The 25,963-nt window shown below is 43.4% G+C and overlaps 1 protein-coding gene across 1 annotated transcript; it reads left to right on the top strand.

Moving 5' to 3' along the window:
* The first annotated feature begins 495 nt into the window (after positions 1 to 495).
* CD14 (CD14 molecule) lies at positions 496 to 1,815 on the top strand. Its single transcript, NM_001130466.2, has 2 exons — positions 496 to 602; positions 691 to 1,815. The coding sequence occupies exons 1-2, from the start codon at positions 600 to 602 to the stop codon at positions 1,813 to 1,815; spliced, it is 1,128 nt and encodes a 375-aa protein (NP_001123938.1). The 5' UTR covers positions 496 to 599.
* The last annotated feature ends 24,148 nt before the right edge of the window (positions 1,816 to 25,963 follow it).

Raw genomic sequence — 25,963 nt, 5'->3', positions numbered from 1 at the left:
TTCACAATCTCTTCCACAAAACATGCAGTTAAATATCTGAGGATATTCAGGGACTTGGATTTGGGTGGCAGGAGATCAACATAAACCAAGACAAGGAAGAAGTCAAAGAAATGAATCAAGTAGATTCTCTGGGATATAAGGCAGGGGGATTGGGGGGTTGGATAGTGCAGAGTATGGTACTGGCCTAAGGCACTGAGGATCATCCTTTTCCCATACCCACCAGAGAAGCCTTAGGCTCCCGAGTCATCAGGGCATTCACCGCCTGGGGCGCCTGAGTCATCAGGACACTGCCAGGAGACACAGAACCCTAGATGCCCTGCAGAATCCTTCCTGTTACGGCCCCCCTCCCTGAAACATCCTTCATTGCAATATTTCCAGGAAAGGAAGGGGGCTGGCTTGGAGGAAGAGAGGTGGGGAGGTGATCAGGGTTCACAGAGGAGGGAACTGAATGACATCCCAGGATTACATAAACTGTCAGAGGCAGCCGAAGAGTTCACAAGTGTGAAGCCTGGAAGCCGGCGGGTGCCGCTGTGTAGGAAAGAAGCTAAAGCACTTCCAGAGCCTGTCCGGAGCTCAGAGGTTCGGAAGACTTATCGACCATGGTGAGTGTAGGGTCTTGGGGTCGAACGCGTGCCACTCGGGAGCCACAGGGGTCGGATGGGGCCTCCTAGACCTCTGCTCTCTCCCCAGGAGCGCGCGTCCTGCTTGTTGCTGCTGCTGCTGCCGCTGGTGCACGTCTCTGCGACCACGCCAGAACCTTGTGAGCTGGACGATGAAGATTTCCGCTGCGTCTGCAACTTCTCCGAACCTCAGCCCGACTGGTCCGAAGCCTTCCAATGTGTGTCTGCAGTAGAGGTGGAGATCCGTGCCGGCGGTCTCAACCTAGAGCCGTTTCTAAAGCGCGTCGATGCGGACGCCGACCTGCGGCAGTATGCTGACACGGTCAAGGCTCTCCGCGTGCGGCGGCTCACAGTGGGAGCCGCACAGGTTCCTGCTCAGCTACTGGTAGTCGCCCTGCGTGTGCTAGCGTACTCCCGCCTCAAGGAACTGACGCTCGAGGACCTAAAGATAACCGGCACCATGCCTCCGCTGCCTCTGGAAGCCACAGGACTTGCACTCTCCAGCTTGCGCCTACGCAACGTGTCGTGGGCGACAGGGCGTTCTTGGCTCGCCGAGCTGCAGCAGTGGCTCAAGCCAGGCCTCAAGGTACTGAGCATTGCCCAAGCACACTCGCCTGCCTTTTCCTGCGAACAGGTTCGCGCCTTCCCGGCCCTTACCAGCCTAGACCTGTCTGACAATCCTGGACTGGGCGAACGCGGACTGATCGCGGCTCTCTGTCCCCACAAGTTCCCGGCCATCCAGAATCTAGCGCTGCGCAACACAGGAATGGAGACGCCCACAGGCGTGTGCGCCGCACTGGCGGCGGCAGGTGTGCAGCCCCACAGCCTAGACCTCAGCCACAACTCGCTGCGCGCCACCGTAAACCCTAGCGCTCCGAGATGCATGTGGTCCAGCGCCCTGAACTCCCTCAATCTGTCGTTCGCTGGGCTGGAACAGGTGCCTAAAGGACTGCCAGCCAAGCTCAGAGTGCTCGATCTCAGCTGCAACAGACTGAACAGGGCGCCGCAGCCTGACGAGCTGCCCGAGGTGGATAACCTGACACTGGACGGGAATCCCTTCCTGGTCCCTGGAACTGCCCTCCCCCACGAGGGCTCAATGAACTCCGGCGTGGTCCCAGCCTGTGCACGTTCGACCCTGTCAGTGGGGGTGTCGGGAACCCTTGTGCTGCTCCAAGGGGCCCGGGGCTTTGCCTAAGATCCAAGACAGAATAATGAATGGACTCAAACTGCCTTGGCTTCAGGGGAGTCCCGTCAGGACGTTGAGGACTTTTCGACCAATTCAACCCTTTGCCCCACCTTTATTAAAATCTTAAACAACGGGTCCGTGTCATTCATTTAACAGACCTTTATTGGATGTCTGCTATGTGCTGGGCACAGTGCTGGATGGGGAATTCATCATACTTAGGCTTTCTTCATCCTAACTCCCTAAGAAACCCTATCTGTCCTCCTTAAGAAAAGAACTGCGGGGATAGAAGGAGCCAGGAAAGGACTCCTGGCTAGGGCTACATGGGAGAAACAATGAGTGTGCAGTCAGGGCTTTCTGAGCAGATTATTGGCATCTGGATTAAAAGGTATTTGCATGATATTTGGAAGATACAAAATATTTCCTCTCCTATGCACTTCCCAAGAGTCAGCTGCTCCCTTTCAAAGGTAATAAAACCCACAGCCATTTGCTTATTTCCTTATTCTCTCTCTCACACACACACACACACACACACTCACACACCCTCCCTCTCCCTCTCAAGGAAGAGGGACAGCCTCCTATCCTGCACAAGCTCTGAGTTTCATAATATTAGGGTTCCTCTCTTGTAAAACCTCTCTACACCCGGAGGCTTTCACTGTGTCACTCCCCGACATAATGGGAAATTTGGGCCTAGGGAACTGACGCAAGATACAGTCGGTCTCTGAATTAGAGATCCTGTGTTCTGTTAGTACATATGCAGATAACCTTTTCAGGCTGACTGATTGGCAAATAGGAAAGCATCTCAGACTCTTCAAAACTTCAGAATAAACAGGATTTGTCCTCTAGTCCACATTAGCTCAGAGACCTACAGCATCAGCCATCAAGAGGTGCTGTTTCTTCTGAGCCCCTTCTTCATTTCAATGAGGAGGCAGCCACATCCATCAGAGAGCTAGATGCCTGCCTCACAGGGAGCATGGGAGAGAGGTGGGAGGAGGCATATAGGCCCAGCACCTGCCTCTGGACAATGTCCAGAGCCACACAGATAGGAATAGGGAATGGAAATTAACATCGATAAGAGAGTTACAGACATTACCAGAACCAGACTCAAAATATGTCAGAAAACAGTTAAATTAGCTGGACACTCACTGGAATGTCCCCAAGGGGCCTTCAACCAGCCAGTTGAGAGATTTCTAGTATCAGAGAATTAATCATCTCAAGGCAGTTTTTTTCTTCCCTTGAATAGCTCTGATCACACTTCATCAAATGGTTACAGAACCACATTTCACCTCAGGCCTTGTGCTAAAGCCTGAAATACAAAGATGAATCAGAAACATCCATGCCCTTAGGGAATTCCAATCCAGTGGGGGTCGGGGGAACACAAAAAAGATAGTTTTTTATGTGTGAGAAATAGCTGTGAGAATATATATAAATTTCTGTTGGTTAAGCCACCAGTCTATGGTATTTTATTACGGTAGCCTGAGCTGACTAAGGCAGTAGTGGTGATGTAACATATCTGATTGCAAAAAAAAAAATTTTTTTTAAGAGTAATATATCTGGGCCAGGTGTGGTGGCTCATGCCTATAATCCCAGCACTTTGGGAGGCTGAGGTGGGCGGATCACGAGGTCAAGAGATTGAGTCCATCCTGGCCAACATGATGAAACCCTGTCTCTACTAAAAATACAAAAATTAGCCGGGTGTGGTGGCATGTGTCTGTGATCCCAGCTACTCAGGAGGCTGAGGCAGGAGAATTGCTCACTAGAACCTGGGAGGCAGAGGTTGCAGTGAGCCAAGATCACACCACTGCACTCCAGCCTGAGCGAAAGAGTGAGACTCCATCTCAAAAAAAAAAGGGAGCAGATATTGTTGAGGATTGATATGTTATACAGGTTGACTATCCTTTTTTTTTTTTTTTGAGGCAGAGTTTCACTCTTGTTGCCCAGGCTGGAGTGCAATGGCGCAATCTCAGCTCACTGCAACCTCCACCTCCCAGGTTCAAGCGAATCTCCTGCCTCAGCCTCCCAAGTAGCTGGGATTATAGGCATGCACCACCACACCTGGCTAATTTTGTATTTTTAGTAGAGACGGGGTTTGTCCGTGTTGGTCAGGCTGGTCTTGAACACCCAACCTCAGGTGATCTGCCTGCCTCGGGCTCCCAAAGTGCTGGGATTGCAGGCATGAGCCACCACACCCAGCCAGGTTGACTATCCTTTATCCAAAATGCTCCAGACCAGAAGTTTTGGATTTTTTCAGATTTTGGAATATTTGCATATATATAATGAGATAGATTTGGATGGGACCCAAGTCTGAATACAAAATTCATTTATGTTTCATATACACTTTAGATAATAGCCTGAAGATAACTTTATACAATATTTTTGTCCTGATTCCCTAAACAATATAGTATAACAACTATTTACATAGCATTTACATAGCATTTACATTGTATTAGGAATTATAAGTAATCTAGAGATGATTTAAAGCATGTGGGAGATGTATGTAGGTTATGTGCAAATACTGCAACATTTTATTTATTTATTATTTTTATTTTTTTTAGTTTTTTGGTTTTTGTTTGTTTTGTTTTGTTTTTTGAGACAGAGTCTCTCTCTGTCACCTAGGCTGGAGTGCAGTGGTTTGATCTCAGCTCACTGCAACTTCTGCATCCGGGGTTCAAGTGATGCTCCTGTCTCAGCCTTCTGAGTAGCTGGGATTACAGGCATGCACTACCACACCCTGCTAATTTTTGTATTTTTAGTAGAGACAGGGTTTCACCATGTTGGCCAGGCTAGTTGTGAACTCCTGACCTCAGGTAATCCACCTGCCTCTGCCTCCCAAAGTGCTGGGATTACAGGCATAAGCCACTGCACCCAACCTAAAGTTTTAACTGTTTGGATTGTAACCCATCACATGTCCAGGATATGAATCATCCCTTTGTACAGTGTATCTACACTGTGGGCACTACTAGCTCATTAGTAACTTAGGAGCTGTCTGGGTTGTCAGATCAACAGTTACCATATAGCAGTGCTTGTGTTCAGTAACCCTTATTTTACTTAATAATGGACCCCCAGTGCAAGAATAGTGAGGCCCACAATTCAGATATGCCAAGAAAAGTCATAAAATGGCTGGGCATGGTGGCTCATGCCTGTAATCTCAGCACTTTGGAAGGCCGAGGTGGGTGGCTCACTGGAGGTCTCCAGACTTCAAGACCAGCCTGGCCAACATGGTGAAACCTGTCTCTACTGCAAATACAAAAATTAGCCAGATGTGGTGGTGTGCTCCTGTAATCCCAGCTATTTGGGAGGCTGAGGCAGGAGAATCACTTGAACCTGGGAGGTAGAGGTTGCAGTGAGCTGAGATCTCACCACTACACTCTAGCCTGGGTGACAGAGTGAGACTCTGTCTCAAAAAAAAAAAAAAAAAAAAGAAAAGAAAAGAAAAGAAAAGAAAAGCCGTAAAGTGCATCTGTCAGAGGCATTCAAATCAGAGCAACTCCATCTTGAACAGGGGCTGGATAAAATGAGACTGAGACCTGCTGGGCTGCAATTTCAGGAGGTTAGGTATCTTAGTCACAAGTTTACATTTCAGGGAACAGAAACAGACCTAAGAAAGAGGGAAATATAGGATAAGTCAGAATATCCAAGCATGTCATAGATGGTCTGTGTAAGTTGTGATAGGGTTCATAAAATGGGAAAAAAATTTATATATAGCTGGGTGTGGTGGCGCATGCCTCTAATCCCAGCTACTCCAGAGGCTGAGGCAGGAGAATCACTTGAATCTGGGAGGCGGAGGTTGTGGTGAGCCGAGATTGTGCCACTGCACTCCAGCGTGGGCAACAAGAGTGAAACTCTGTCTCAAAAAAAAAAAAAAAGATAGTCAACCTGTATACATATCAATCCTCAACAACAATATCTGCTCCCTTTCTCTGTTTTACTTGTCTTCACAGCATATTTCAATCAGATATGTTACTTGTTTTTTTTATTTTTTGAGATGGAGCCTCACTCTGTCACCCAGGCTGGAGTGCAGTGGTGCAATCTTGACTCACTGCAACCTCTGCCTCCCAGGTTCAAGCAATTCTCCTGCCTCAGCCTCCTGAGTAGCTGGGACTACATGTGCCCGCCACCACACCTGGCTAATCTCAAAAAAAAAAGAAAAGAAAAATGTAAAAACTGGCAAACGATAAAGCTTACAACAACTGGATCTTCTTCTGTCTGTCTATTTACATATGTTGTGTGTGTGTAATGTTTATATAAAAGAGCTCTAATTAATTGGCTTAAAGAAAAAGCACTTAAATATCTTGTCAGAAAAATTAAAACTTTAATGCCTTTTAGTTCATATGACTTTAGCAATCCTTGGGAAATAAAGACAGTTTTAAAGATTATTGGTAAAATAAAAATGTCTTCAAAATTTAGACATTTGGTCTAAATTAGGCAGGTTAGACACTGAGTTTACTAAACTACATAAACTGCTTCCTTGATATGATCATTGTTCAACTTACCTGCTTTGGAACCATTAGATTCTAGATAATGCCTAGAGACATGTGGAGTTAGCCATGCCCTCTAGCTATGCTGGAAAGGTCAGACCTTATCTGCACTTCTGTCTGGTGTCCTAGGCTCCACACCTGGTACATAATTAAAATTGCTTACTTACCAGGTTTTTCACCAAAAAAAAAAAGTTGCTGAGACATAACATTGTAACATATGCAATTGAGACTAGTAGAGAAACAGTTTTACATGGAAAGTGTGTAAGGAAAGTGAATGTGTTTTTGGCAAAAGATTATAAGAAGGCACGGAAATGTGGATTTTTTTTTTTTTTTTTTTTGCCTAATTTAGGGGGTTAAAGTATTATTTTAAGTTGGATAGGGAAAAGTAGAAGCTTTGAGCAAGTTGTGGCAGGTTTATGCAATATAAATTCTGTCTGTGGACATACTGGCTAAAGTTAAAGGGGTATTCAATTTTTCCATAAATTGAACATTGGAATAAAAGCACAATAGAGTTTTCTTAGAGCACTGACCTGCTCTTTAACAGAAAAATATAGGCTGGGCACTTTGGCTCATGCCTGTAATCCTAGCATTTTGGGAGGCCAAGGCAGGAGGATTGCCTGAGGTCAGGAGTTCAAGACCAGCCTGGGCAACATGGCAAAACCCCATCTCTACTAAACATACAAAAAATTAGCATGACATGGTGGCATGGTGGCAGAGGTGCAGCAAGCCAAGATCACAGAGTGAGACTCTGTTTCAAAAATAAAAATAAAAAAAGAAATGATAATAGATAGAGACACAAAGATTTGTGGCTGCTTAGAAGTGGGGTGGTCAAGGGGAATGACCTCTAATGGAATACAGTGCCTGTAATCCCAGACACTTGGGAGGCTGAGCCAGGAGAATCACTTGAACCCAGGAGGCAGAAGTTACAGTAAGCTGAAAGCATGCCACTGCACTCCAGCCAGGGTGACAAAGTGAGATTCTGTCTTAAAAAATAAAGAAAAAATATATAAAGGGTTATAAAAGGTTTATGAGACTCTTACCTTATGGTCAAACTGATTAAAATTGGATATCTTTGTCTATAAGGTTTTATTAAGAATTGGGTTTGACATTAATAGTACACCATTGCATTCCAGCCTGGGTGATAGAGCAAGACTCCATCTCAAAAAAAAAAGAAGACTGGGCATAGGTTGCTTAGAGCCACTCGCAGGTGGACAGTCCAGTAGGCAGTTAGCCATAGGGGCTAGAGCTTAGGGGACAGGTTTGGCCTGGCTATAAGAATTTGGGAGCCATCAGTGTAGAAATGCCTGTGGAAACCGTAGCCATGAATAGCCATGAGTAAGTTCACCCAGGCCAGGAGGGGAGAAAGAAGAGACCGTGCTAAAGAAGGAAACTGGGAATCATCAGTCAACATTTCAGGATGGAGAAAGCAGGGTCTTCAAAGGAGACAGAGAAATAGGAAGAGAACTTAGAACTTGAGACAGAGAACACAGGGAGACATAGTCAGCAACTCCCTATGCCTCCTCTACTGTCATCTCCACCTTGTACACCAACATCACCCCCAACATATTCTAGCCATTCTTTCCTTTGCCTCTTGTTCTTCCCTCTGCCTGGAATGTTCTGGTCATTAATTTATTCATCCATTTAACAATTATTTATTGAGCTCCCACTACCTGACAAGCACTTTGGAAGTGCTGAGGACAAAGCACTTACAGTGAGCAAAGCGACAAAAGTTCCTGCTCTTGAAGTGTTTATATTGCAGTGGGGAGAAGAAAGTATAGAGTGCTAGATGATGGTAAGTGCTATGGGGAAAATAGAGCAGAGCCAAAACAGTCAGGATTGCTGGGCATAAGGGTGAAGGATTGCAAGTTTATAGTTGTTAGAATAGACCTCACATGAGGTGACTTCTGAGCAAAGATTTAAGGGAGGTGAGAGAGTGAGCCTTGTAGTTATCTGCTGGAAGAGCAGTCCAGGAAGAGGAAACATCCAGTACAAAGGCCCTGGAAGATATTGGCAATGATATCAGAGAGATAGCAAGTGGCCTCAATTGTTGTTTAAGGCTCACAGGCCACTGTGAAGCTTGGTTTTCACTCTGGTGAAATAGAGAGCCACCTGAGGATACTGACAAAGGGTAACATAAACTGGTTTCCATTTTTAAAGGATCACATTAGCTGCTATGTTGAAAGTAAACTATAGAGAGTAAGTTAGAAGACTCGTTGGGAATTTATACCAATAACTCAGTCAAGAAATGATGGAGGCCAGGTGCGGTGACTCACGCCTGTAATCCTGGCACTTTGGGAGGCCAAGGCGGATGTATTATGAAGTCAGGAGTTTGAGATCAGCCTGGCCAAGACGGTGAAACCCCGTTTCTACTAAAAATACGAAAATTAGCCAGGCGCGGTGCCAAGCGCCTGTAATCCCAGCTACTCAGGAGGCTGAGGCAGAAGAATCACTTGTACCTGGGAGGCAGAGGTTGCAGTGAGCCAAGATCATGCCACTGTACTCTAGCCTGGGTGCACAGCAGGACTCCATCTCAAAAAAAAAAAAAGAAAAAAAAGAAAGAAAGAAATGATGGTGAGGTTGGGTGCAGTGACTCATGCCTGTAATCCCAGCATTTTGGGAGGCCAAAGTGGGTGGATCACTTGAGGTCAGGAGTTCGAGACCAGCCTGGCCAATATGGCAAAACCCTGTCTCTACTGAAAATACAAAAAAAAATTAGCCCCAGCTACTCGGGAGGCTGAGGTGCAAGAATCACTTGAACCTGGGAGGCAGAGGTGCAGCGAGCCAAGATCACAGAGTGAGACTCCGTTTCAAAAATAAAAATAAAAAAAGAAATGATGATAGATAGAGACACAAAGATTTGTGGTTGCTTAGAAGTGGGGTGGTCAAGGGGAATGACCTCTAATGGGATACAGAATTTCTTTTTGGGGTGATAAAAATGTTCTAAAATTAAAGAGTGGTTATAGTTACACAACTCTGGTAATATAATAAACACCACTAAATTGAATACTTTTATTTATTTATTTATTTATTTATTTATTTATTTATTTATTCATTTATTTTGAGATGGAGTCTCACTCTGTTACCCAGGCTGGAGTGCAAAGGTGTGATATCGGCTCCTGCAAACTCCACCTCCCAGGTTCAAGTGATTCTCCTGCTTCAGCCTCCTGAGTAGCTGGGATTACAGGCAGGCACCACCAAGCCTGGCTAATTTTTGTATTTTTAGTAGAGATGGGGTTTCACCATTTTGGTCAGGCTGGTCTCAAACTCCTGACCTCGTGATCTGCCCACCTCAGCCTCCCACAGTGCTGGGATTACAGGCATGAGTCACCATGCCAAGCCTAAATTGAATACTTTAAAAGGGTGAATTTTATTTGTTGTGAATCACAACTCAATATAAAGCTGTTTAAGAAAACCCACACAAAACATGGTGACAGTTGGATCAGGATAGTAGAAGTGGGGGGAAATGGTCAAATTATGCGCATTTTTTGAAGACAGAGCTCACAGGATTTTTACATATAAAGGGTGGAACATGAGAAAGGGATGGCTGGGCAAGGTGGCTCATGCCTATAATCCCAGCACTTTGGGAGGCCAAGGCAGGAGGATCACTTGAGGCCAGGAGTTTGAGACTAGCCTGGGCAACATAGTGAGACCCTCCATCTCTATTTTTTTAAAATGTTTTAAGTATAAAAATTCAACTAAATTTTTAAAAAAGAGAAAAAAGGTGGGCTCAGGGATGACGCTATGGTTTGAGGCCTAAGTTATAAGACTTGATGAAATCACTTAAGATGTGAGCATAGATACATTTTGCCCTGTGGCTTAAACTTAATTATTTGTCTTAAAACATGTTATTTTGTAACTTGAACTGTTGCGGGATTTTTAAGGAATCAGAGAGACCAATGGGGTTCAGGATGATATTTATTAATTATTTAGGTGCACTGGCCCAGTCAGATTAACATCCAAAGGACTGAGCCCTGAACAAATAGTTAAGTTACCTTTTAAGCATTTTGTGGGGTGGGGGAGATCTGTACAGGGGGAAGCATGCTACAGAAGTGAGAAACAAAGACAGTTATTTAATTAATTGAGACATGCATTACATCATTTCTTACTTTTCAAGGAAAAACATGTTTTGCAACTTGAGTTTATCTGTCTAGTGACTTTGCAGCTGCACAGCTAGGGAAACAGGGTCTTCACAATGCCTGGGAAAGGAGGAGAGATAAGGCTCACTAGCCATAGAAAAATAGGCAGTTAGTTTTTAAAGGACTCCAGCTCTTTCTCTTTCTCAAGGGGAATTGGGTTTTCTTACATACAACTTAGTTTCTGCTTACACACTCCTTAATTTCTTTTAATTCCTGTTCCAGAACATCTGTGTTATACCTTGAGAATTCAAAGCAGAAAGCAAAATCAAAGCCAGACATGGTGGCTCATGCTTGTTATCCCAGCACTTTGAGAGACCAAGCTGGGAGAATCACTTGAACCCAGGGGTTCGAGACCAGCCTGGGCAACACAGCAAGACCCGGTCTCTATTAAAAAATAAAATATAAATACATAAAAAGAAAGTAAAATCATACAGAAAGCCAGAAATTTCTTCAGTCCCTCTAGTCAGATGCTTGCTTGTAGTTTTTGGTGTCCAAAAACGTTTCCCCATGCATTGCTCAGAAGCCTTTTTCTTTTTCTTTTTTCTTTTTTTTTTTTTGTAGCTAAAGCCCTGGCAGTAAGGAGAACCCAGCTGGTGTACAAGCTTCTAGCACATTTCTTATTTTCGTTGTTCCCTTCCACCGCTTTCTGTAACATTCTTCACACAGTCTTTCCATGTATCTGGAATAACAGTTCTGAATTTCTTTTCACTGTTCTTGTATAACATCCTTTTGCAGATGGCTCTCTTAGCAGCAGAAGCAACAGCAGCTTGAAAACGTCAACACTACAGCCAGTGACAGAGTCTACTTCCAGCCCCTAACACCTCCACTCCTGTGTATCCTGACTCTGGAAAGCAGCTGGAGGAATAAACTTGGGCAGATAGGAGGGGCTACTTCATTTTCTAGATTTTTTTGTTAATGTCTGAGGACTGAGCCCAGGACACTGCAACATTAAGAAGTCACAAAAATGGGGAGGTATCGGGGAATCTGCCCCGATATTCACATTGATTCTTTTCTATTTTCCTTAAGCATCGGCCAGCTTGAGAAACAAAGGGACAGTACAAAACAGAGAAATTTTAAAGCTGGGCGTCCGGGGGAGACATCACATTTCGGTAGGTTCCGTGATGCCCCACAAGCTGCAAAAACCAGCAAGTTTTTATTAGGGATTTTCAAAAGGAGAGGGAGTGTGCGAATAGGTGTGGGTGACAGACATCAAGTACTTTACACGGTAATAGAAAATCACAAGGCAAGTGGAGGCAGGGCGAGATCACAGGACCACAGGACCGAGACAAAATTAAAATAGTTAATGAAGTTTCGGGCACCATTGTCATTGATAACATCTTATCAGGAGACAGGGTTTTGAGATCAACCAGTCTGACCAAAATTTATTAGGCGGAAATTTCCTCTTCCTAATAAGCCTGGGAGCGCTATGGGAGACTGGGGTCTATTTCACTCCTACAGCCTCAACCATAAGAGATGGCCAAGCCCAGGGGGTCCAGTTCAGAGACCCACCCCCAGGTGTGCATTCTCTTTCTCAGGGATGTTTCTTGCTGAGAAAAGGAATTCAGCAATATTTCTCCCATTTGCTTTGAAAAGAAGAGAAATATGGCTCTGTTCCACCCAGCTCACCGGCGGTCAGAGTTTAAGGTTATCTCTCTTATTCCCGGAACAATTGCTGTTATCCTGGTCTTTTTTCAAGGTGCCCGGATTTCATATTGCTCAAACACACATGCTGTACAATTTGTGCAGTTAATGCAATTATCACATAGTCCTGAGGCAACATACATCCTCCTCAGCTGACAGGATTGAGATTAAAGCAAAGACAGGCATAGGAAATCACAAGGGTATTGATTGGGGAAGTGATAAGCGTCCATGAAATCTTTACAATTTATGTTTAGAGATTGCAGTAAAGACAGGCATAAGAAATTATAAAAGTATTAATTTGGGGAACTAATAAATGTCCATGAAATCTTCACAATCCACGTTCTTCTGTCACGGCTTCAGCCGGTCCCTCCATTTGGGGTCCCTGACTTCCTGCAACAGGCAGGAATCAGCAAAGGATACTAAGAAGGAATGGTCTTTGAAGGAAGTAGAACAGAAGAGAGAAATGTCCTGGAAGCCAAGTGAAGAAATTGATTCCAAGAGAGGCAGTGGGTCCAATAGTGGGTTAAATGCTGATGATAGGTCTTTTGGGCATATATTCAGAGTGAAATTGCTGGATCATATGGTGATTCTATTTTTAGGTTTTTTTTCATTAAAGACTTTTTTTTTTTGAGATGGGTTCTCACTCTGTCACCCAGGTTGGAGTGTAGTGGCACAATCTCAGCTGACTGTAGACTCGACCTCCTGGGCTCAAGCAATACTCTCACTTCAGCCTTCCAAGTAGCTGGGACTACAGGTGCACGTCACCACGCCTGGCTAATTAAAGAAATTTTTTTGTAGAGGCAAGGTCTCACTATGTTGCCCAGGCTGGGCTCGAACTCCTGGGCTCAAGTGATCCTCCTGCCTTGGCCTCCCAAAGTGCTGGGATTACAGGCGTGAGCCACCCACCCCAACCTCCCTAGCACACATACACCCATTAAGACTTTTTAAAAAGAGCAGTTTTAGATTCACAGCAAAATTGAGAGAAAAGCACAGAGATTTTCCATATACCCCTGGGTGTGACACATGCATAGCCTCCCTCATTATCGACAACCCCCACCAGAGTAGTACATTTGTTACAATTGACAAACCTACACTGACACATCATTATCATTCAAAGTTCATAGTTTTATGTTAGGATTCACTCTTTGTATGGTATATCCTTTAGGTTTGGACAAATGCATAATGACATGTACCTGCCATTATATCATCATACAGACTATTTTCACTGCCCTAAAAGGCTTTGGTGCTCTGTCTATTCATCCCTCCCTCCCCGCAACCCTTAGCAAGCACCAATTTTTAAACTGTCTCTATAGTTTTGTCTTCTCCATAATGTCATATGGTTGGAATTATACAGTATGTATTATTTTAAGATTGGCTTCTTTCACTTAGTAATATGGATCTAAGTTTTTTCCATGTCTTTTGATGGCTTGATAGTTCATTTGTTTTTAGCACTGAATAATAGTCCATTGTCTGCATATACCACAGTTTATACATTCACCTACTAAAGGACATCTTAGTTGCCTCCAAGTTTTGGCAATTATGAATAAAGCTGCTGTAAACATCCATGAGCAAGTTTTCAACTCCTTTGATAAATACCAAGGAATGTGGTTGCTGGATCTTAAGGTAAGAATACAGTATGATCAGTTTTGTAAGAAACTGCCAAACTGTCTTCCAAAGTGGCTATACCATTTTGCATTTCCACCAGCAATGAATGAGAGTTCCTGTTGCTCCACATTCTCACCAGCATTTATTGTTGTCAGTACTCTGGATTTGGGCATTCTTAAAGGTGTGTAGTGATATCTCATTGTTCTTTTCATTTGCATTTTCCTGATAACTGTAATAATTAAAGAAAGAGGAAAGAAACATGAAAGACGGCTTGACAGTTAAGACAGGTTTATTTTGGAGAAAACAAACCAAGAGGAGCTTTTGGCCCAGTTAGGTTAGAGGCACACTTTTTCACAGACTAAGAGTTTTTAAGGATTTAGGGTGGGAGAGTTTATTAGAGGCATGGACTGCTTTTTTTTTCTTTGTTGTGCTTATTTGGGAGGGAGAGTTGTGTGTTTGTTTTTATACATTTTTTTGCAGCTGCAGGCATACCCCCCAAGTCTGCTTTTAGCCTCCCTATCTTATTGCACCTGAAAGGAAAAGAATATGCTTATTAAGGCCCACTGTTTTACTGGGGACCATTGTATGAGGGTAAAGTTTGGCAGTTACCCAAGAGACTTTCCCCCCACCTTCCTCCATGCCCAAGCTGTTTTATTTGTGTTTTATTGTTTGGTTTTTTTGGCTGCTTGTAGTTAGAAGAGAAGTGATTACCTTGAAATGCATGAGGCTAGAAAGGGAGCTGGAACTTAAAGTGGCTGTGTTTGTCCAAGATGATGGTGCTCCTGCTCTGTTAATAACATCATGTAGAGCACCTTTTCATAGGCTTATTTGCCATCTGTATATTTTCCTCAGTGAGGTGTCTATTAAAGTCTTTGCCCATTTTTTAATCAAATCAAGTTGCTTTTTTATTGTTGAGTTTTAAAAGTTCTTTGTATATTTTGCACAGCAGTTCTTCATCAGGTAAGTCTTTTGCAGACATATTCTCTTGGTCTGTGGCTTCTCTTTTCATTCTCTTGGCAATGTCTTTCATAGAGGAGACTTTTTAAATTTTTATGAAGTCTAGATTATCGATTCTTTCTTTTATGAACTCTGCCTTTGGTGTGGTATCTAAAAATTCATTGCCAAACCCTAGGTCATCTAGATTTTCTCCTGTGTTATCGTCTAAGAACTTTATAGTTTTGAGTTTTACCTTTAGGTCTCTTATCCATTTTGAGTTAATTTTTTTCAAAGGGTATAAAATCTGTGTCTAGATTCATGTTTTTGCATGTGGATTTCCAGTTGTTCCAGCACCATTTGTTGAAAAAACTCTCTGGGAGCTAAATGATAAGAACTCATGAACACAAAGAAGGAAAAGATGGACACTGGGGTCTACTTGAGTGGGGAGGGTGGGAGAGGGAGAGGAGCAGAAAAGATAACTATTGGGTACTGGGCGTAATACCTGGGTGATGTAATAATATGTACAACAAACCCCCATGACACCTGTTTACCTATATAACAAACCTACACATATACCCCCAAACCTAAAATAAAAGTTAAAAAAAAAAAAGAAAAAGTAAAAAGCTCTCTCTTCTCTATTGTATTGTCTTTGCTCCTTTTTCTTTTTCTTTTTTGAGTTTCACTCTTGTTGCCCAGGCTGGAGTGGTGCAATGGTGTGATCTCGGCTCACCACAACCTCCACCTCCCAGGTTCAGACAATTCTCTTGCCTCAGCCTCCCAAAGAGCTGGGACTACAGGCATGCACCACCACGCCTGGCTCATTTTGTATTTTTAATAGAGATGGGGTTTCACCATGCTGGTCAGGCTGGTTTCGAACTCCTGACCTCAGGTGATCCATCCACCTCAGCCTCCAAAGTGCTGGGATTACAGGTGTGAGCCACCACGCGCGGCCCGACCTTTGCTCCTTTTTCAAGAATCAGTTGACAATATATATGTGAGTCTGTTTCTGGGCTCTCTATTCTGTTCCATTGTTCTATTTTCTTCACCAATACCATACTGTCTTGATTACTGTAGCTTTATAGTATCTTGAAGTCAGGTAGTGTCAGTCCTCCAACTTTGTTTTTCCCGTTCAATATTATATGTTGGCTATTCTGAGCCTTTTGCTCGTACCGTTTTGCATAACAGCTGCACCATTTTACATTCCCACTGTCAGTGCACAATGGTTCAAATATCGCCAATATTGAACACATGCTATTTTCTGGGGTTTTAAAAAATAGTAGCCATAATAATGAGTGTGAGGAGGTATCTCATTGTGGTTTCCATTTGCATTTCCTTAACGATTTGAGACCTTGAGTTTTTTTTTTTTTTTTGACAGAGACTCACTCTGTTGCCCAGGCTAGAGTGCAGTAGCATGATCTCCACTCACTGCAACCTCCGCATCCTGGGTTCAAGTGATTCTCCTGCTTCAGACTCCCGAGTAGCTAAAACTACAGGCATGCACCACCACACAGGCTAATTTTTGTATTTGTATTTGTATTTATTTTGTTTTTTTGAGGCAAAGCCTCACTCTGTTGCCCAGGCTGGAGTACAGGGTGCGATCTCGGCTAAATGCAACCTCAGCCCTCTACGTTCAAGCAATTCTGCCTCAGCTTCCCTAATAGCTGGGATTACAGGTGTGCACTACCACACTTGGCTAATTTTTAGTACAGACGGGGTTCTACCATGTTGGCCAGGCTGGTCTCGAATTCCTGACCTCAAGTGATCCTCCCACCTCAGCCTCCCAAACTGCTGGGATTACAGGTGTAAGCCACCACACCCAGCCTAATTTTTGTATTTTTAGTAGAGATGGGGTTTCACCATGTTGGCCAGGCTGGTCTTGAACTCCTGACCTAAAGTGATCCGCCCACCTTGGCCTCCCAAAGTGCTGGGACTACAGGTGTGAGCCACTGCACCCAGCCAAGACCTTGAGTATCTTTCATGTGCTTATTGGTCATTTATATATTTTCTTTGGAGAAATGTTTATTCAAGTACTTTGACTTTTTTTTTTCTTTTTTTGCCTGAGACGGTTTGGCTTCGTAGCCTAGACTGGAGTGCAGTGGCATGATCTCGGCTCACAGCAACATCCACCTCCCAGGCTCAAGTGATCCTCCTGTCTCAGCCTCCTGAGTAGTTGGGACTACAGGTACGTGTCACCACACCTGCCTAACATTTATTTTTTGTAGAGGTAGAGTTTCATCATGTTACCCAGGCTGGTCTCAAACTCCTGAGCTCAAATGACCTACTTGCCTTGGCCTCCCAAAGTGCTGTGATTACAGGCATCAGTCACCATGACTGGACCTTTGCCCATTTTTTAATCATGTTGTTTTGCTGTTATTGAGTTGCAGGAGTTCTTCATATATTCTAGTTATTAGATATATGATATATCTAATATATCATATATCATTAGATATATGAGTTTTATATCAGATATATGAGTTGCAAATGTTTTCTCCTATTCCATACATTGCCTTTTTACTCTGCTGATTGCATCCTTTGATGCACAGAGTCTTATTTATTTTTTAAATTTTCAATGTTTTTATTATTTAGAGACAAGTTCTCTCTGTCACTCAGGTTGGAGTGCAGTGGCGTGATCATAGCTCACTGCAACCTCAGACTCCTGGGCTCAAGCACTACTCCCACCTCAGCCTCCTAGGTAGCTAGGGCTATAGGCCGGTGTCACCATGCCCAGCTAATTTTTAAAATTTTTTTTGTAGGGATATGGTTTACTGTGTTGCCCAGGCTGGTCTTGAACTCTTGAACTCAAGCAATCCTCCCGCATTGGCCTTGGCCGCTCAAAGTACTGGAATTAAAGGCATGAGCCACCATGCCTGGGCCACAAAAGTTTTAGATTTTAATGTAGTCCCTTTATCTGTTTCTACTTTTGTTGGTTGTGGTGCCATATCCAAGAAATTATTGCTAAATCTAATGAAGCTTTTTTTCACTATGCTTTCTTTCTTCTTCTTTTTTTTTTCTTGAGATGGAGTCTCGCTCTGTTGCCCAGGCTGGAGTGCAGTGGCATGGCCTCGGCTCACTGCAACCTCCACCTCCCGGGTTCAAGTGATTCTCCTGCCTCAGCCTCCTGAGTAGCTGGGATTATAGGTGCCTGCCATAACGCCTGGTTAATTTTTTGTATTTTCACTAGAGACGGGGTTTCGCCATGTTGGCCAGGCTGGTCTCGAAATCCTGACCTCGTGATCCATCTGCCTCGGCCTCCCAAAGAGCTGGGATTGCACACATGAGCCACCGCACCTAGCCTTATGTTTTCTTCTAAGAGTTTTATACTTTTTGCTCTTATAGCAATTTGATCAATTTTTAGTTAATTTTTACATATGGTATAAAGTAAAGATCCAACTTCATTCTTTTGCAGGTGAATATCTATTTTCCCCAGTGCCGTAGTATGAAAAGACTTTCTTTTATCTATTGAATAGTCTTGGCACCTTTGTCAAAATCATTTGACCACATATGTGAGGGCTTATTTCTGAGATTTCTATTCTATTCCTTGGTCTATGTGTCTGTCTTTATGCTAGTACCACACTGTTTTGATTACTGCAACTTTGTGATAAGTTTTGAAATCAGGATGTATGAGATCTCCAACTTGGTTCTTTTTTTTCCCAAGATTGTTTTGGTCATTCAGGATCCCTTGAGGTTCCATATGAATTTTGAAATGAATTTTTCCATTTCTGAAAAAAAAAGCCATTGAATTGTGCTAAGAAATGCATTGTATCTGTAGATCACTTTAGAGAGTGTTGATATCATAAGAATATTAAGACTACCAATGAACATGGCTTAACTTTCTGTTTATTTGTATCTTTAATTTCTCTGAGAAACATTTTGTAGTTTTCATTGTACAAGTCTTGTCTCCTTGGTGAAGTTTATTCCTAAGTATTTTATTATTCTTTTTCATGCTATTGTAAATGAAATTGTTTTCTTAATATCCTTTTCAGATTGTTCATGGTTAGTATATAGAAACAGTGATTTTTCAGTGTTGATTTTGTATCCTGCAACTTTACTAAATTTGTTTATTAGTTATAACAGGCTTTTTGGAATTTTTAGGGTTTTCTACATATAAGATCATGTCATTTACGAATGGAGATTAATTTTACTTCTTCCTTTTCAATTTGGATGCCTTCTATTTCTTTTTCCTGCCTACTTGTTCTGGCTAGGACTTACAGTGCTATGTTAAAAGAAGTATTGAAAGTACTTCCCGCTGGGCGAGGTGGCTCATGCCTGTAATCCCAGCACTTTGGGAGGCCGAGGCTGGCAGGAAATCGAGACCATCCTGGCTAACACGGTGAAACCCTGTCTCTACTAAAAATACAAAAAATTAGCCAGGCGTGGTGGCAGGCGCCTGTAGTCCCAGCTACTCGGGAGGCTGAGGCAGGAGAATGGTGTGAACCTGGGAGGCTGAGCTTGCAGTGAGCCAAGATCGTGCCACTGCACTCTCCAGCCTGGGTGACAGAGCGAGACTCTGTCTCGAAAAAAAAAAAAGGAATGAAAGAAAGAAAGTACTTCCCTTGTTCATGACCTTAGAGGGAAAGCTTTCAATTTCTTACCAGTGAGTATGCTGTTACATTTGTTGTTGTTGTTGTTGTTGTTGTTGAAAACAGAGTTTCTCTGTTGTTGCCCACCCAGGCTGGAGTACAATGGTTTGATCTCAGCTCACTGCAACCTCTGCTTCCCGGGTTCAAGCAATTCTCCTGCTTCAGCCTCCCAAGTAGCTGGGATTACAGGCATGTGCCACCACGCCCAGCTAATTCTGTATTTTTAGTAGAGACGGGGTTTCTCCATGTTGGTCAGGCTGGTCTTGAACTCCTGACCTCAGGTGATATGCCCGGCTCAACCTCCCAAAGTGCTGGGATTACAGGCACGAGCTACTGTGCCCGGCCGCATTTGTTGTTTTTTAAGATGAGAGATGGCCGGGCGCAGTGGCTTACGCCTGTAATCCCAGCACTTCAGGAGGCCAAGGCAGGCAGATCACAAGGTCAGGAGATCCAGAACATCCTGGCTAAAACGGTGAAACCCTGTCTCTACTAAAAATACAAAAAAATTAGCTGGGCATGGTGACGGGCGCCTGTAGTCCCAGCTACTCAGGAGGCTGAGGCAGGACAATGGCATGAACCGGGGAGGCGGATGTTGCAGTGAGCCGAGACCGCACCACTGCACTCCAGCCTGGGCGACAGAGTGAGACTCCTTCTCAAAACAACAACAACAACAACAACAAAAAACGATGAGAGATGAGCCTGGTGCAGTGGCTCATGCCTGTAATCCCTGTGCTTTGGGAGGCTGAGACAGGAGGATTGCTTAAGGCCAGGAGTTTGACGTTACAATGAGCAATGAACTATGATTGCACCACTGTGCTCCAGCTGGGCACAACAGTATTTAAAAATAAAAATAATAATAATAATAGAAATAGCATGATTGTATGAAGATAGAAACAGTAGACGGGAAACTTGGTGAGACAGGAGAAAAGGGAGTCCTGCTGGAGCGATGTTCTTGAGTAGATAAAAGGGACTGGTACCTAGTTCACAAGTGGAGGGATTAGTTTTAGTGTAAAAACCGAAACAGTCAATTTGTAGTCTCACTCTGCTGGAAGGCAAAGTTTCTGGGCAAAGATGCTGATGGGTAGGTGTGGCTCACTGTTTAGAATTCAACTCAGATGTCACCCCATCTGAAAGGAGCTACTCCTGCCACCATTTTTTTTTTTTTTTTTTTTTTTTTTTAGTCAGAGTCTCACTCTGTTGCCAGGCTGGAGTACAGTGGCACAATCTCGGCTCACTGCAACCTCTGCCTCTCAGGTTCAAACGATTTTCCTGCTTCAGCCTCCCAAGTAGCTGGGACTACAGGTGCATGCCACCACACTCAGCTAATTTTTGTATTTTTAGTAGAGACAGGGTTTCACCATGTTGGCCAGGATGCTCTCGAGCTCTTGACCTTGTGATTGGCCTGCCTCAGCCTCCCAAAGTGCTGGGATTACAGGCATGAGCCACCGTGCCCGGCCCCTCCTGGCATCATTTCTATCCTAACATCATGCATGATTTTCTTCACAGCATTTATCTCTATCAGAAATTGTCTTCTTTATTTGTATCTTTTTTGGGTTGAAAGTTCCATGAGACCAGAGATTGTGTTGCTCTTGTTCAGTTTTGTATCTCCAGCCTCTGAAGCAGTGCCTGGCACATGGCAAGTGTTCCATAAATCTTCACTGATTTGATTGATTGAAGAGTGGGCTGAGGGCTAGACCAAAAGGAAAGTGAGGAAACAGTGAATCGTATTTTACTTCACTAAAGTCAAGTAAAAATATTTGCTGAACTGAGTTTGAAGACCATAAACTATGTGTCATGGTTCCAGTCCCAAGGATTGTGATCTTTTGTTTTCAACTTTGTCCAGCAGTCTGGGGACAGGATTCATTCAACCAAGGTCGGAGGTCGGGGTGCAGGGCATCCTCAGAGAGGCCCTAAGATTGGGCAAGTTGGCCGGGCGCGGTGGCTCACGCCTGTAATCCCAGCACTTTGGGAGGCCGAGGCGGGTGGATCACGAGGTCGCGAGATCGAGACCATCCTGGCTAACACGGTGAAACCCTGTCTCTACTAACAATACAAAAAATGAGCCGGGCGCCGTGGCGGGCGCCTATAGTCCCAGCTACTCGGGAGGCTGAGGCAGGAGAATGGCGTGAACCCGGGAGGCGGAGCTTGCAGTGAGCCGAGACAGCACCACTGCACTCCGGCCTGGGTGAAAGAGCGAGACTCCGTCTCAAAAAAAAAAAAAAAAAAAAAAAAAAAAAAAAAAAAAAGATTGGGCAAGTTGTGTTAATAAAGCAAGGCTGAATAATGTGCCCTAAACAGGGAAGGAAGTGAGGCAAGGAGCGGGAAATGGACTGAGAGATGCAAGGGCTCCACTTCTACATGGCACTTTGTGGTCGGATGGTTGGTGTGATGTGACAGACTTTATGCTGAAACAGTGGAATGTTGTGGTTGTAGGACTTCCTTTTCTGATCTCAAATCAGTTTCCCTGTAAACTTCCTCTTTTGCTCCTGCTCTGTCATCTGGAACCAAAATGACATTAGTGTGTTTTTGTTGTTGTTCTACACTAAGTCAAGAGTTTTGCTCTCAAAAAAAACTTGCTCTCTCCCATCCAGTCTTCTTTTCTCCAACACAAACCCCACTTCTTCTAATGCTCAGAGCCCCTCATTTACCAGATCATGAGAGGCTCTTTATAAAACATTTAAAATCACATGTAATGGAAGACATTGAACACTGACTTGAATCTTTTAGGCTATCTAAAAATTGCTTATTCTTTTTTACATATGATATTGTGTATGATAGGTCTGATCTTGTGGTTAAGTTTAAGAAAGAATGGCTGCAAAGACATCACAAGGAAAGAAAACTACAGACCAATATGTCTTATGAGTATGGACACAAGAATCCTCAACAAAACACTAGCAAACCAAATCAAGCAACATATAAAAATAATTATGCACCATGACCAATTGGGATTTATGCCAGGAGTGCAATGATGGTTTTGACAGAGCAGGAGCACTGTCATCTTGGACAAACACCACCACTTTAAGTTCCAGCTCCTTTTCTAACCTAATGCATTTCAAGGAAATCATTTCTATTCTAACAACAAGCAGCCACAAACCGCAGACAGTAAAACACAGACAAGACAGCTCAGGCACAGAGGGAGAGGGGAAAATCTCTTGGGTAACCACCAAACTTCACACTCATACAATAGGCCCCAGTAAAACAGTGGGCCCTGATAAGCACATTCCTTTTCCTTTAGGTGCACTGAGATAGGGAAGCTAAAAGCAGACTGGGGGTGGCGGGAGTGATGGGAAGTATGCCTGTAGCTGCAGGAAGATGTATGGGAACAGACACAAAACTCTGCCTCCCAGATAAGCAAGACAAAGAGACACAGAAACATTCTGAGCCTGTGATAAGCTCTCCTGCCCTGAACCCTTAAAAACTCTTAGTCTGGAAGAGAGAGTGGCTCTGACCTAACTTGGTCAGAAGCCCCTCTCAGGTTTATGCTCCAAAATAAACCTGTCTTTGTTGAGCTGCCTTTCATGTTTCTTTCGTCTTTAATTCTTACAGGTTTAACATCTGAAAATTAATGTAATACATCAGAAAAATAGAATTAGAAATAAAAAACCACGTGATTATTTAAATAAATGCAGAAGAAGCATTTGACAAAATTCAACACCTCTCACGAAAAAACACTCAACAAAAGGAAGGAAGGGAACTTTCTTGCATGGTAAAGGACATCTGCCAAAAAAAATCAGTTTATATCATACTTAATAGTAAAAGACTGCTTTTGCCTTAAGATCAGCAACAAAACAAGGATGTATTTTCTCACCACCTCTATTCAACATTGTACTAGAGGTTCTTGCCATGAAAATTAGTAAAAGAAATAAATGGCATCCAGGTTGAAAAGCAGGAAGTAAAATGATGTCAATTCACAGATTATATAATCACATATATTAAAAACTCCTAGTGATTCACTAAAATACATGAAAACTAATCAGCAAGTTCAGCAAGATTGCAAAATACAAAATCAATATACAAAAATCTATTGTATGTCAATACACTTAGAATGCACATTCTGAAAATTAAATTAAGTAAACAACTCTGGGCAGGTGTGGTAGCTCATGCCTGTAATCCCAGCACTTTGGTTGGCTGAGGCAGGAGAAGTGCTTCAGCCCTGAAGTTCATGACCAGCCTAGGCAACATAAGGAGACCATTGTTCCTACTAAAACTTTCTGTTTGTTTGTTTGAGACAGAGTCTTGTGCCATCGCCAGGCTGGAGTGGAGTGGCATGATCTCAGCTCACTGCAACCTCCATCTCCCGGGTTCAAGCAATTCTCCTGCCTCAGCCTCCTGAGTAGCTGGGACTACAGGCACATGCTGCCACGCCTGGCTTTTTTTTTTTTTTAGTAGAAATGGGGTTTCACCATGTTGCCCAGGCTGGTCTCAAACTCCTGAGCTCAGGCAATCCACCCACCTCAGCCTCCCAAAGTGCTAGGATTCTGGGCGTGAGCCACTGTGCCCAGACTGTTCCTACCAAAACTTAAAAAAAAAATTAGCCAGGCATGGTGGCTTGCACCTGTAGTCCCAGTTACTTGGGAGGCTGAGGTGGGAGGCTCACTTGAGCCCTGGGGCTTGAGGTTGCAGTGAGCTATGATAGTACCACTGCATTCCATCCTGGGTGACAGTGAGACTCTGTCTCAAAAAAAGAAAAAAGAAAAAAATTCCACTTGCAACAGCAGCAAAAAGAATAAAATGTTTAGGAACAAATATAACAAAAGAAGAGAAGAGCAGACTTACACTCTTAAAACTACAAAATGTTGTTGAAAGGAATTAAAGAAGATCTAAGTAAATGGAATAATATCCCATGCTCATAGATCTTATGATTGTCAAGATGACAATTCTCCCCTGATTCACCTACAGATTCAATGAAATTCTTTTTTTTTTTTTTTTGGTGAGTATGAGATATTTCATTATGATTAGAAATCATTTCCAGCACTTGCTTCTATGCCTGTTGCCCCATGCCCGAGGTAGGGGGCTTGGATCCAGGACAGGGTGTGGTCCTGCCCGGGGGTTGGGTCCCAAACAGATGAACAGACTGGACCTCCCCTCCTTTCCAATGCCAGGGAGGCTGCTGAGGAGGACCACAAGTTCCATAATAAAATAAAGATTTTATTATGCTCACAGGGGAGGGTGGCTCATTCCTTGTGGGCAGCTGCTTTCCTCTTGGCGGCCAGGATGTTGCTCAGCTCCTCCTGCTTCCTGTTGGCACAGATGTGTGTCCCCACCCTTTTCCTGATGAACTTGAGGGCCCAGTTGTCCTTAGAAACCTCAAGCAACTCCATGGCATGCTGCTCATTTGGGGCAAAGCCATACCCCTTTCAGGCCAGATCTGCACAAACTCAGTGTTCTTGGTGAGGTGCCCATGGTGGTGGCGACTGAGCCTGGGCTTTCTCCTTACCCCATCATTACCTGGGCCCTTGCTGAGACCCCAGTCATGGGGTGGCACAGAGCCATGGCTACTCCTTTTCAATCTCAATGAAAGTCTTATAAGAATCCTAGCTGGTTTCTTTATAGAAATTGACAAGCTAATTGTAAAGTTTATATAGAAGTTCAATGGGTGCAGAATAGATAAAACAACCTTGTAAAAGAAGAGCAAAGTTGGAGGACTCACACTTCCTGATTTCAAAACATTATTGCAAAGCAACAGTAACTAAGACAGTGTGCTAGTAGCATAAGGATAAGCAGACAGATCAATGGAATAGAAGTGAGAGTTCAGAAATATACCCACATGTCTATGGGAAACTTATTTTGACAAGGTTGTCAAGAACATCCAATAAGGAAACACTAGTTTCAACTAATGGCAAAGGGACACCTGGATATCCATATGCAGATGCATGAAGTTGGACCCTTACCTCAAATCATATACAAAAATTAATTCCACATTAATTGATTACCTAAATGTAAGAGCCAAAACCATAAAGCTCTTAGAAGAAAACACAGAAATTAATCTTTGTGGCCTTTGATTTAGCAGTGGATTATTAGATATGACTCCAAAAGCCTGAGCAACAAAATAAATAATAATAAACTGGAATTCAAAATTAAAAGCTTTTGCGCATCAAAAGGCATTACCAAATAAAGTGAAAAGACAACCTACAAAATGGGAGAAAATGTTGCAAATTATATACCTGGTAATGGTTTACTACCCAGAGTTTATATAGGATTCCTACAACTCTGCAACAAAAAGGCAAACAAATCAAGTAAAAATATGGGAAAAGGGCTTGAATAGCCATTTCTCCAAAGGCACACAAATGCCTGAAAGTCCATGAAAAGATGCTCAACATTATTATTCATTAGTAAAATACCAAAAACAAACAGGCAAATTAAAACCTGGGCAAAGAACTTGACTGAACATTGCCACAAAGAAATTATAATAAATGACTAACAAACATAAGAAAAGATGCTCAAAATCATTGGCCATTAAGGTAATGCAAACCAAAAACACAATGAGAGGCTGGGTGCAGTGGCTCACGCATGTAATCCCAGCACTTGGAGAGGCCGAGGCGGGCAGATCATTTCAGGTCAGGATTTCGAGACCAGCCTGGCCAACATAGCGAAACCCTGTCTTTACCAAAAATACAAAAATTAGCCAGGACTGGTGGTGAGTGCCTGTAATCCCAGCTACTTGGGAGGCTGAGGCAGGAGAATCACTTCAACCTGGGAAGCGGAGGTTGCAGTGAACCGAGATTGCGCCATTGCACTCCAGCCTGGGCAACAGAGAGAGACCCTGTCTCAGAAAAAAAAAAAA

Source organism: Pan troglodytes, chromosome 4 (assembly GCF_028858775.2).
Source record: "Pan troglodytes isolate AG18354 chromosome 4, NHGRI_mPanTro3-v2.0_pri, whole genome shotgun sequence".
Classification (NCBI taxonomy): Eukaryota; Metazoa; Chordata; class Mammalia; order Primates; family Hominidae; genus Pan; species Pan troglodytes.
Note: the sequence above shows the minus strand (reverse complement) of the source record. Positions and strands in the feature narration are given on the sequence as shown.